Genomic DNA, 13,203 nt, shown 5'->3' on the forward strand with positions numbered 1-13,203 from the left:
GGCCGTGCTTGTTCGGACGAGTGATTTGATTGGCCATGCTGATTCAGATGAGTGATTTGATTGGCCGTGCTCGTTCAGATGAGTGATTTGATTGGCCGTGCATGTTCGGACGAGTGATTTGATTGGCCGTGCTCGTTCAGATGAGTGATTTGATTGGCCGTGCTCGTTCAGATGGGTTTGATTGGTCTGTGTCTCTTGCCTGCCAGCAGTAGGAGTTTTGGGACGTTGCAGGTTCGATATCCCTCTAAACCAGCAGTCCCAGTATTTCTCGGCTTTAGACAGATCAATTTTCCAGCTGCACACACTGCATGACTGAAACACACACACACACACAAACACACACATACTCGTGCACATTGATTATGCTCAGTTGTTTATCGTGGGCTGTTTGTTCAGTTGCACATGGATGGGTCAAAGGTTAAATAAGGTTAAATACGGGTGCATGTGACCAACAGCTGTATTTCAGACTTTATAAAACACATCTGTATAAAAAAACATTAAAAAAAAGTATACAAATTTCCACCACGTATGGAAAAAAAATCTACTTTTTATGTCATAACTGACTTTGTCAATTATGATGTTGTATGTCATAATTTTGACTTATAATGACTTAAAATGGAAAATGATGACACTCATAATTATGACTTATCTCTTAATCATTACTTAAGTCATAACTGACTGTCAATTATGATGTTGTCAATTTTGAAAATTATGAGATAGTCATTATGACAAGCTGAATTTGTCAATTTTATAAATTATTTAGAAACTATGACATGCTAAGTCATAATTATGAGATAAAAAGTCATAATGAAATTAAGTCATAATTATTGCAAAAGGTTTTTGTCATAATTTTGACTTTATCTCATGACTTAAAACTGAAAATTATGACATACTAAGTCACTTAAATGTTAAAAAGTCCTTGAGATAAAAAGTTGAAATTGACATACAAAGTCATAATTATGAGATAAAGTTTTTTTTTTGTCAACTTTGACTTATAATCATGATGCAGTGTCATAATTTCAACATAGTCATTTAATTTTTAAAAGTCATGAGATAGAAATTATGACATACTAAGTCATAATGATTAGGTAAAACGTCAATTATGATATAAAACATTGAAATTATGCCATATAAAGTCGTAATTAGAAGATAAAAAGTCAAAATTACGAGATAAAAAGAGAAATCATGACAAAACAGTGATCATTTTGATAAAAAGTTGAAATTTATATTAAATATTACATAGTGTGTCGAATAGGCTTCCATAAACCTGCATAATTTGCATAATACAATAATTTGTGGTAGTATATTTATAAGGGAACTAAATAGTGTGTGTATATACAGGTGGTACAGTGATGCTATATTAATTTGATTACCATATTCACCATGCTACCTCAATGAATACCACATAAATACCATGGTACATATCCAGACTGATGAAAACGTGTGTGTTGAGTTCTGTGTGTGAGAGGCGCTGCTCTCGGCTTTATCTGTGACGTATATTGAGGTCGTGAAACTCGTGACCCTCGACCACACTCTCACAATCACACCTGACACACACGCACACACACACACACACTCGTCTGAGTGGAGAATGCAAACCAGATGTTACCGTCTCAAAACAAATCAATAGATATCAATAATAGACTTCAAAGAATCCTGAAAAATAACCACCAAAATATGACCAGCACAACTGTTTTCATCATTGATAATAATCATAAATGTTTCTTGATCATCAAATCATCATATTAGAGTGATTTCTGAAGGATCATGTGACACTGAAGACTGGAGTAATGATGCTGAAAATTCAGCTTTGATCACAGGAATAAATTACACTTTACTATATATTCACATAAAAAACAGATGATTTACATAGTAATAATATTTCACAATTTTTTCTGTATTTTTGATGCAAATAAATGCAACCTTGGTGAGCAGAAACAAAAAAATCAGTCACACTTTAGATTAAGGTCCAATTCTCACTATTAACTACGACTTTTCCCTCGATAAACTCCTAATTATTGCTTTTAATAGTTATTAAGGTAGTTGTTAAGTTTAGGTATTGGGTGATTAAGGGATGTAGAATATGGTCATGCAGAATAAGGCATTATTATGTGTTTTATAAGTACTAATAATCAGCCAATATCCTAGTAATATACATAATTATAAACAACTAGTTAACAGTGAGATTTGGACCCTAAACTAAAGTGTTGCCAAAAAGTCTTACAGATCGTGCATTATTCTTCTTTGCTGTGGATTTGCCAAGTAGGACGTGTTCAGTTCTTGTTGAGTCTTGAACAGTATTCTCGTCAACATGTCACGTCTCTCAGTTTTTAGGGTTAGTTATGGTTTGGTTTAGAGTTAACAGGATTATGATTTAGGTGTTTATTTCCAGACCAACAAAAGTTGTTGATCCAAGAGCATGACCGTCTTATAATCATCTTATAATATATATATATATATATATATATATATATATATATATATATATATATATATATATATATATATATATATATATACACAAACAGTATGTAAATACACTGTGTGTGTGTGTGTGTGTGTGTGTGTGTGTGTGTGTGTGTGTGTGTGTGATTTTTACCTTTTATTTTCTTTCATTTAATTTTATTCATTTGTATATTTATTTGTCTATTGATTTATTATTCATTATTTATTATTATTTTGCAGTAGTCAAGTCACCTTTATTTATACTGCGCTTTTTACAACACAGATTGTTTCAAAGCAGCTTTACAGAGATAACAGGAGAATAAAGCAACACAGTAGAAGAAAATAGCATCACAGTCCAGCTTAAGTGAGGTCATTGAAGGTTAATTTTTGTTGTAAAAATGTTAGTAATTTAGTTCATTTATATATATATGTATACAACCGCTCTGGAGAAAACCGTGATGTCATCGTCCAGCTCAGATCAGTTCAGTTCTCATATAATGGTGTCAATGCAGGCAGATCAATATTATTGTTGAATATTAAATTAAATGTTAAATAAAATGTCCCTAAGCAAGCCCAAAGCCAATGGTGACGGTGGCAAGGAACCAAAACTCCATCAGTGACAGAATGGAGAAAAACCCTTGGAGAAGCCAGACTCGCTCAGTTCTCCTCTGGCCAGCGAGCGAACAGTGTGTGATTATGATCAGGCATTACAGGTCAGAAGTCAGATCAGAACATTCAGAATATTATCCAGATCATCTGGTTGGAGATCAGAGTCACGCCGGTATGGAGACGAGCTTGTTGAGGATCAGTGCCGATGTCTGTCGTGTGGATGAGGTCTTCACAGGGCTGATGAGGCTCGTGGCCGTGTCCAGGCGCAGGTATATTAATATATCATAAAGTATATTCACCTTATAATAAGTATTTTATTTTGGCAGAAACTTTTTACCACGGTAAAATATTGTAAATGGGAAAGCTAAAGCCTGTACAAATATAAGAAAAAGGACACAAATGTCCAACAGTGCAAGATATTGACTCTGAGATGAACAGAGACTGTTCTTCACCAGCTCGACCACAGAGGGCAGCAGACACACACACAGAGAGAGAGAGAGAGAGAGAGAGAGAGAGACACTGGACAAAACAACTGTTGGTTTAACTAAATAAAAAGTAAGTTACTTGGTTGCCTTAATTTTGAGTTCATTGGAATAAAGAAATGAGTTAATACAGAGAAGGAGATTGGTTTAATCAACAGAATTTCAAATTATGATGTTATATGGACCACATTAATTATCTCTAAGTTGATTTGACAAAAGAAAAAAAGTTCTGATAAATCATGAAAATATTTGTTTACAGTGAGTCTCTCCTGACCCGATGACCACATCGTCCATCATCTCAAACAGGCTCCAGGACGCCGTGAATAATCTCTCTTCACGCTCACACCAGGACTGAGACACACACACACACACACACACACACACAGAGAGACACATACACACAGACAGAACACAGAGACACACACAGACACACATACACAGAGACACATTCACACACACACAGACACACACACACACACACACACAGAGAGACACATACACACAGACACACATACACAGAGACACATTCACACACACACACACACACACACAGACACACACACAGACAGACAGAGACACACACACAGAGACACATTCACACACAGAGACAGAGAAACGCACACACACACACACACACAGACGGAGGTTTGAGTGAAATCTCCAGCTCTGCTGAATCACACATCAGTTCAGACCAGTGGTTCTCAATCCTGGTCCTGGCGACCCACAGCTCTGCACAGTTTGTATGTCTCCCTCATTTAACACACCTGATTCAGATCATCAGCTCGTTAGGAAAGAGCTCTATGAACTGAACTGGGTGTGTCTGATAAAGGAGACATATAAAATGTGCAGAGCTGTGGGTACCCAGGACCAGGATTGAGAACCAGTGGTTCAGACTGAGACTGCAGATTCATTCAACATGAGTCTCAGCACAAAACTGTGTGTGTGATTGCTCATATTTCATTTTAATAAAGTTGTATTTACTGCTATAATATTTAGTTAGGTATTTGATACACTTCTGTTCAAGTAAGATTTAAAAAAAAGAAAGAATTAATACTGTTATTCAGCAAGGATATATTATATTGATCAAAAGTTATAAAGACATTTATAATGTTACAAAAGATTTGATTTCAAATAAATGCTGTTCTTTTAGAACTTTATATTCATTAAAGAATCGTGAAATACAATGTATCACAGTTTCAGCAAAAATATGACCAGCACAACTGTTTCCAACATTGATAATAATCATAAATGTTTCTTGAGCATCAAATCATCATATTAGAGTGATTTCTGAAGGATCATGTGACACTGAAGACTGGAGTAATGATGCTGAAAATACAGCTTTGATCACAGGAATAAATTACACTTTACTATATATTCACATAGAAAACAGATGATTTACATTGTAATAATATTTAACAATTTCTCCTATATTTTTAATCAAATAAATACAGCTTTGGTGAGCAGAAGAGATTTCTTTTTAAAAACATAATTTTGAGCATTAGTGCAAGTCAAGCGTCTCTATTACTGTAAAGTATTGAACTGAAGTGTGTAGCTCATCCTGCACCGCATGAATCATTTTTCAAATCATATGAATTTGAGGTGAGTTTTTATGTTACTTTATTAATAAATTAGGCTTATAATGCTGCTAATGAATGATTAAAACAACTGTACATCCAATCTAAAAGCTTTAATAAACAGATTCAGATTGTGTAGCTTTTTCTGCATGTTTGATTTTAAAATAATTTTTGAGTTGATAGGAGTTTTAAGCATTTGATCCTTTCTGATCCGAGCTGCTTATTTCTATCTTTAGTTAGAGTCCAAAGAAATATAAGATGCAGACAAACCCAGATGAATTACAGAGCATCTGGAAAGTATTCACAGCGCTTCACTTTTTCCACATTTTGTTGTTACAGCCTTATTCCAAAACGGTTTAAAATCATTATTTTCCTCAAAATTCTACAAACAATAACCCATAATGACAACCTGAAAGAAGTTTGTTTGAAAACTTTGCAAAAGTTATTAAAAATAAAATAAAAAACCAAAAAAATATTTGAAAATGCATAATTTATTCATGCCGCAATGCACTCTGGGAGTCAGTAATTCTCAGCTATAATTAGCCTAAGTATTACTAATGATATTTTGCAGTGTTATATTTTGAAAACGAGAGAGTTAAGCATTTGTTAAGGCTACTATGGCAGTCCATTCTGTTATAGTCGTAGTTTGTTTGATAATTATATTATATGTAGCTATTTGCACTATAAAGTCATAATTAGCCTACTTGTGGGAAATTTAAGATTTTCTTTTGGACAGACATTTAGAGTTATTTTCGATTAAAAAACATTATGAAAGAAACAAATTATTCAGCGCAAGTTGTAATTGTTAATTTAGGTGATTTATAAGGAGACTTTAATAATTTTACGTTTCTTTATCACATTACAGATATTAAATATTCAACATTTAATTAGATATTTTAAACTTGTTTACAAAATTAAAATCGGTCTAAAGTGCTTGAGTATAGGCTGAGCTCTGCAGAAAATGCAGGTGCATTTATGTTTCCATATCAAGAACAGAGATGCAATTGCGTTCTGGCGAATTCCCCGCTGAACTGAAGAAAAGCGAGCGATCTGACGCTCACAACTGTAAAGTGGCTGTTGATGTTTTGGAAAAATGAGACTCACATCATCAAACTAAATCAATATGTGCGCGCTGAATTCCGCGCGTCACCCCTGCTTCTCTTGCAGCTCGAGCGCGCGCCTGCGCGTGCGCGTATCGGATGCGTATCGTCATTTATTCAAGCATGAGAGGGAAAAACACTCCACAGTTTCAGCATCAACCTTCAGAAGAACACACACACACACACACACACACATGATGGACATCTTCTGGATCGATCTGAGAGGCATTAAATAGTGAGTATAATTGTGCCGCGTGTAATATTTATTCAAGAAGACGTGTTTGTGGTCCATTTGTGTACTTTATTAATGACTATAAATCGATAGTGTTTACGTGGTCTTGTGTCGATAATCTCTGTACATTTATTACAAATTATAAACTGTATATCTTCAAATAATAAACATAGACACGCATTTGAAGAAGCAGACGAGAGAAACGCGTTAAGTTGTTAGAACACATTAGAATCGAATTAAGTGTCCCATTATTTTAGACGATGAATTAAATCTGAAATCAAATCTAATAAAGAGAATAAGGGCGTTTTGGACACTTCCTTCTTAAACTGGCTTAAGATGTTTGTTTGTTTGTTTGTTTTCCAGCTGGGAAATGTGAGTTTTTTTAATTGCTTTGGTTCTATTTTCAAAACCCAAAACTGATTGCATTTGTAAAACAGCCAGCTTTCAAAACCTGCTTTCATTAGTTTTGTTTCCTTTTTATAAAACATTGTTTTAAATCAATGCATATGATTATACTAACATGCAGTATAATGACATTTGGTTTGATTACCAAAATGCAACTTGAATATCTTTTTTTTTTTTTTTTTCAATGTAGTAATTTTAACAAATTAATTCAGTAACAAACAATGCAAGATAATGTAGAGGGCACTGAGTCGTTACGTCAGGAGTGCACTTACAGTACCTTACCGAATTGACAAAATCAATAAATCATGTCATTTCCATCTATCTAATGTGAATTACAAAGTTTGATCAATGAAGATGAGGCAGAGCTTTGATCTCTCTGATGGCTCTTAATGATTGGTTCCTCTCTCTTTCTGTTTGTCCTGCTCTATGTAAATGAATTGGAAATGCTTTTGCATGTTTTAATGTACAGTGTAAACAATTGGTGACCGTATGGCAATGCTCTTAAAACAATTCATTATGCTTGTTTATTCTTTTTTTGGACATTTAATTTAGATATTTCACCCAAAATAATCAAACTATTTGAAAATCTAAAGAAGTAAAAGGTTTGTTGAGTAACCCTAAGATCAAAACTCACTAATGGTTTGAAAAAAGTTAATAAACAATTTAGTGCTGGGCAACGATTAATCGCAATTAATTGCATCCAAAATAAAAATTTGTGTTTACATAATATATGTGTGTGTACTACTGTGTATAATTATTTTCTATAGGCTATATAAATCAAACATATGCATGTATATATTTAAGTAAAATGTGTTATTTATATATAAAATATTTATATGTAAAATATATATACAGTATATACATGCAATATTTAAATATATACATGCATATGTTTGATTTATATATACAAAATAATTATACACACACATATATTATGTAAACACAAACTTTTATTTTGGATGCGATTAATCGTTGCCCAGCACTAAAATTATTTTATAATGTTTCAAATGCTTTAACAGAATCTGCTGTTTTTCACTTGACAGATGTGTCATACCCACAACTAAAACATCACTAAATCAGAGCTGGATATTCATTTGGATTGGTTTCATGGAATCCCGACCTGCTTTCCTTCATTTGTCCAGAAACGATGAGCCCAAGGCATGCTGGGAATCTGAGTCCAAGCCCTCAGGACAGCACAGAAAGGGAAACTTCTCTCCTGGAACAAGGACAAGAATTGGAGAGAATCATGGGATTGAAGTAGAAGCTAAAGAGCTAGAGGAGAGACCCAACTCCAGGGAATCTGCCGGCCATGTAAAAACACTAAAACACACAGCATTAGCTACCAATCCAGCCGCAGAACCCCTCCCTGCCTCGAGAATACCCACCATGTACTCGGCTACGACCAAGCAAGCCACTGCGAGAACAGTCAACACAACTGCTATGACTAAAATAGCATCAACCAAAGCAACTGCACCTGGAATGGAGGTCTTAAGTTTATCCACTCAACCTCAACCCAGTGGGCCAAAACTCAGATCCCCAAATGCAAGCCATGAGAAGAAGCTACAAGCAAGTGCTAAAACATTTTCCAAAAACATCCAAAAGACGGCCTCAGCATCTCATATAATGGCCTCCGCAGACTCCCCACAAAAGATGCTTCACAAAACCACTTCTGCTTCCCAGATTTCCTCAAACGACTCTCCCAAGAGTCTCAACCGGGCATCTCTTTCGCACATTCCTCGAGCCACTTCCAGCCCCAAACTTAAACTATCCCACCCTGCATCTCTCAAATTGGACAAAACCGAGCGGATTAAAAGAGTTACAGGCAAAGAAGGACCGTTATCGACTTCTCCAAAGGATAAAATGATTGACACGTTGGTGGAGAGCAAACTGCAACTGGGGGCGAAAGCAGCAGGAGAGAGTCCTCAGAGACGCCAGGAGCAAGAGATAAAGAGCAGGACTGAGAGAAAAGGAGAAACGCTAGGAGATGAAATAGAGAACACTGTCCCTCAGGGACACGATGGAAGAGACCTCACGGTGATGAGCTCGACAGGGTGCAAACTAACCTCCGCTCTGTCATCGAAACAAACAGCTGAAGAGCCTGAAGACAAGACTGACGCATATGTCACAACCCAAGAGAGACACGCAGGGAGCAGTCAGAGACGGAAGGAAAAGGAGGAAGCAAAAAGCGAGGAGAAGAGACAGACAGGAGAGAGAAAGGGGGAATTTGAGATTAAGGACAAAATGGTGGCTGAGGCCAAGAAGGATACAGCGATGAACGAAAAGGATAAGACACCGACATCCAAGCAACTGAACGATGCAGAGACAAAGACAATTAAAGCTTTCCTAGTGGATAAGACGCCAACATCCAAGCAATTGAACGATGCAGAGACAAAGACAATTAAAGGTTTCCCAGTTGATAAGACGCCGACATCCAAGCAATTGAACGATGCAGAGACAAAGACAATTGAAGGTTTCCCAGTGGATAAGACACCAACATCCAAGCAATTGAACGATGCAGAGACAAAGACAATTAAAGGTTTCCCAGTTGATAAGACGCCAACATCCAAGCAATTGAACGATGCAGAGACAAAGACAATTAAAGGTTTCCCAGTGGATAAGACACCAACATCCAAGCAATTGAACGATGCAGAGACAAAGACAATTGAATGTTTCCCAGTGGATAAGACACCGACATCCAAGCAATTGAACGATGCAGAGACAAAGACAATTAAAGGTTTCCCAGTTGATAAGACACCGACATCCAAGCAATTGAATATAGCAGAGACAAAAACAATTGAAGGTTTCCTAGTGACCGAAACAAAGGACGCAGCACTACAGGCGGATCTGCACCCAGTTTACGTTGACGTCGAGGTCCAGGCGGTCATGGAGGTTTGCAGCAAATCCACAGACATGAGTCCAGTCCATGACTCTCAATACCTTCAAATGAACCCTAAGATTGTCCTCAACCCTAAAGTGGGCCTACACAATGATCTCAAGCCCAATAGCAACTCTGACTCTGATTGGTTGCCAACTGTAGACCTCAGACCAACGGGAGCCAAGCCTAGATTTCTAGGTCCAGCCCCTTACAAGTCTCCCAATAGCCAGAAACCTCTAAAACATGTGTGTCAAATAGAGATTGAACTTTGTAGCCAGTCACCGCAGACTGTTGATTCGAAAGTAACCATCAGTGAATTGGACACAACTTGCAGACTGTTGCCCGGGGTGCCGAACAAGTCCTCCGAGGACTCCTTAAAACCCCCCAATACTGGGAGAACAGGAGAAGTGGAGGGAGAAAATGAGGAGAGTGGTGCACCTCAGCAGATCATCTGGGATGAGCAGGGAATGACGTGGGAAGTGTATGGAGCGTCGCTGGATATGGAATCGCTAGGGTTTGCCATCCAGAACCACCTGCAGAGCAAGATCCGTGAACAGGAGCGGCGGATCAGCACACTCCGGAACTCCATATGTCTCTCCGAACAGTCGCCTGGAAAGGGCAGGACAGAAAAGAGGAAGAGGAATGTCTTCAGATCACTGTTCCCTGGATCTAATTGCTGCTCGAAACCACAACCCAAAGAGGAACTGCCAAAGTGATTCGTTTTTTTTGGTAACACTTTAATTTCACTTTAGGCATTCTACTAACTATAAGTAACTTTGCAACTACGTCAACTAACTAACGAATAAGTAGATTGTCTCCTTAATATCTGCTAAAACTTTATTTTGATGCTCCCCAATAGACATTTTACTGACTATAAGTAACTTTGCAACTACATGTCAACCTATTCTATTAACCCTAACCTAACAGTCTACTAATACTCTAATGAGAGTTAAGCCGCGTTTCCACTGCAGGAACTTTCCCCAGGAACTAGGACCACTTTGGGGTGGTTCTCAGTGTGTTTCGACCGCAGAGACTAGGGTCTAAATTAAGTTCTGGGTAAAAATGTCCCTATCAGAAAGTCTCTGCTGGAGAGGTAGTACTTTTTAAAAGTTCAGGAACCTTCGGGGGTGGGACTTGGGTGCTGAACATGCTGATTGGTTGAGTTCACGTAGCATTTTGATTGGTTTTCTCCACGCAGCATTTTATTTCAACCACCATTTTTAAAAATCTGTTGCGGTGCGAGAAGTAAGAGTTGTTTGCTATTCGAATCAACAATGGAGTTTAAAAAATACTAATGATGGACCAACGACGAGATTCAGGCTTTATTAAGCTTAAATTCAGATGATGAAATCCAGTGGGAACTGGAAGGTAGCACGCAGTCCTACGTCACCGAACTAATATGCCTAAAATTCACGGTACTTTAGACCGCGATGGAAACGCAGACAGCAACAGGTCTGGGAGGAAAAAGTTCCTGGGACAAATTGTTCCGGGTAATTTCGGTAGAAATGCGGCTTTAGTTGACATGTAGCTGCAAATTAATGAGAGTTAGTTGACATGTAGTTACTTATAGTTAATAGAGTGTGTAAACTGGTTTACCAAAATAAAGTGTAACCCATTTATATGTAAATGTATTTTATAGATGGGGGCTAGACTTATAGCAGATTAAAAAAAGTAAAAAAAATATGTAGACACAAACTGTAAGGTCTTGAAATTACTTCTTGTCAATGGCCGAGTCCCAAAATGGCGAACTTCATGTAAACTTGCAGTCTCATGGCCTACGCATGTTCTTGACTATGAAGTGCATGAGACTGTAGAGTATCCCATTTGTCTAAACCTTGCATGACTTTCTTTATTCTATGGAACACAAAAGTAGATATTTTGAAGAACCTTGGGAACAAAACAGCATTGAACTTCTACTGTATTGACAAACGGCACTGAGACCTTTGTCTTCCACAGAAGAATGAATCTTGTATAGTTTTGGATGGATATGAGCATATTTCATTTTGGGGTCAATTATCCCTTTAAGACTCATTCTCTGCCTCAACAAACTCCATCTTTCAGATATTGTTCTGGATCAATGTGTTCACACAGTTTGTGTTTGTTGGGGCAGAATGGAAATTGCAATTATGTTTCCCATTTCTAAAGCCAACATCCAACATTAGAGTATTTGAAATGTTGGTATTAGTTTGAAGTGATGTGAACTAGCCTGTTAGACTGAGTTAATGCGTTCACTTGAATATTAATCTACAAGTGAATCGTTCACTATTACAGAACTTTATTGAAAGTTCAATGACTTTTTTTCGATTTTGCACAGGAAAAAAGTGTCTACTGTCTTCACAGTATTAACTGAATGTCACTATATTTAGCTAGACATTTTCAAAACCAACTTTTTTATCACTTTTCTTTGTTCTTTTTTTTTATAGAAAAATCTACTTTGTAGATTTAATCTGAGCACTGGTTTGAAAACAGTTTCTGTATGATAATGTTTTTAGGGACGTTGAAAGTTTTCTCAGAACGGGTAATTACTATCTAAATGAGAGCATTGATCATGTCCAGTCAACTTTGTACTAGAGCTGCACGATTCTGGATAAATTGATTTTTTCAAAAACAGATCACGATTCTCCTACGATTCTGAACAGAGTACTGAATAAAATAACATGTAATTTACTAGAGGTTCTGACAAAATAATAATTGCTGCAGTCTATTCAAAATCTTTAATTAATTAGAATGAATATATATTTTTTAAATTGGTTGAATGAATGATTCAATGACTCCCTCATAAAGACTTGTTTCATTACTGGTGATAAGCAGGTGACTTGACTTGATTACTGGATGAATCTGTGTTTTTGAACGAATCTATTGAGTGAATGATTCAGTAGCAAATACATTTTAACAGTCACTTGTCGCCACCTACTGGTGTAATGATGTAATGAAACAATCGTTATTTGAAGCGCCAAGTTACTTTCAAAAAGTGATTTGGTTTATTTTGATCACTACCGTAGTCATCAGTGTTTATATCCGAACTATAAACTTTTAGCCCAGTATTTCTGTAATAATTTGAATTATTGTAACAGAAATAAGGAAACTGTGTGGTTGAAAAGACTGTTTGTGAAGTGGTTTCATACCTAAACATGAGGTATGATTTTGGCAAAAGTTTAATTGACACAATAAATTTAATCGTTGTCATTTAGGAATAATCGTGTGAGTGTTAGAATCGAGACCGCAATATTTTAACGATTAATCGTGCAGCTCTACTTTGTACTCACTTACATACCTGAACAACTTCAAGCACTGGTAGTTGTAGTTAATGCTGGCAGATGTTAATCTCATTGAAAAAGAATGACTTTCAGTTGCTTTATCACTGCAAAAATGCCTTTAGAGATACACGATGCTGGGCTGATAATCACTATAGAGCACTTTAATGGAATAAAATAATGATTGTGATGTTCTATGTGATGTGTCTGATGTTAAAGCCTCAAGT

The 13,203-nt window shown here is 36.6% G+C and overlaps 2 protein-coding genes across 2 annotated transcripts in view; one reads left to right on the top strand and one right to left on the bottom strand.

Moving 5' to 3' along the window:
* LOC311072984 (uncharacterized protein) overlaps positions 1-13,203 on the bottom strand; it is a 1,552,487-nt gene that overhangs the window by 1,394,224 nt on the left and 145,060 nt on the right. The window lies entirely within an intron of this gene.
* Positions 6,308-13,173, top strand: gprin3a (GPRIN family member 3a). The gene is made up of 2 exons (XM_084098303.1): positions 6,308-6,445; positions 7,891-13,173. Exon 2 carries the CDS (start codon positions 7,955-7,957, stop codon positions 10,436-10,438), a length of 2,484 nt encoding a protein of 827 aa, XP_083954429.1. The 5' UTR covers positions 6,308-6,445; positions 7,891-7,954; the 3' UTR covers positions 10,439-13,173.

The sequence above is a fragment of the Abramis brama genome (genome assembly GCF_963993115.1).
Source record: "Abramis brama genome assembly, chromosome: 22".
Classification (NCBI taxonomy): Eukaryota; Metazoa; Chordata; class Actinopteri; order Cypriniformes; family Leuciscidae; genus Abramis; species Abramis brama.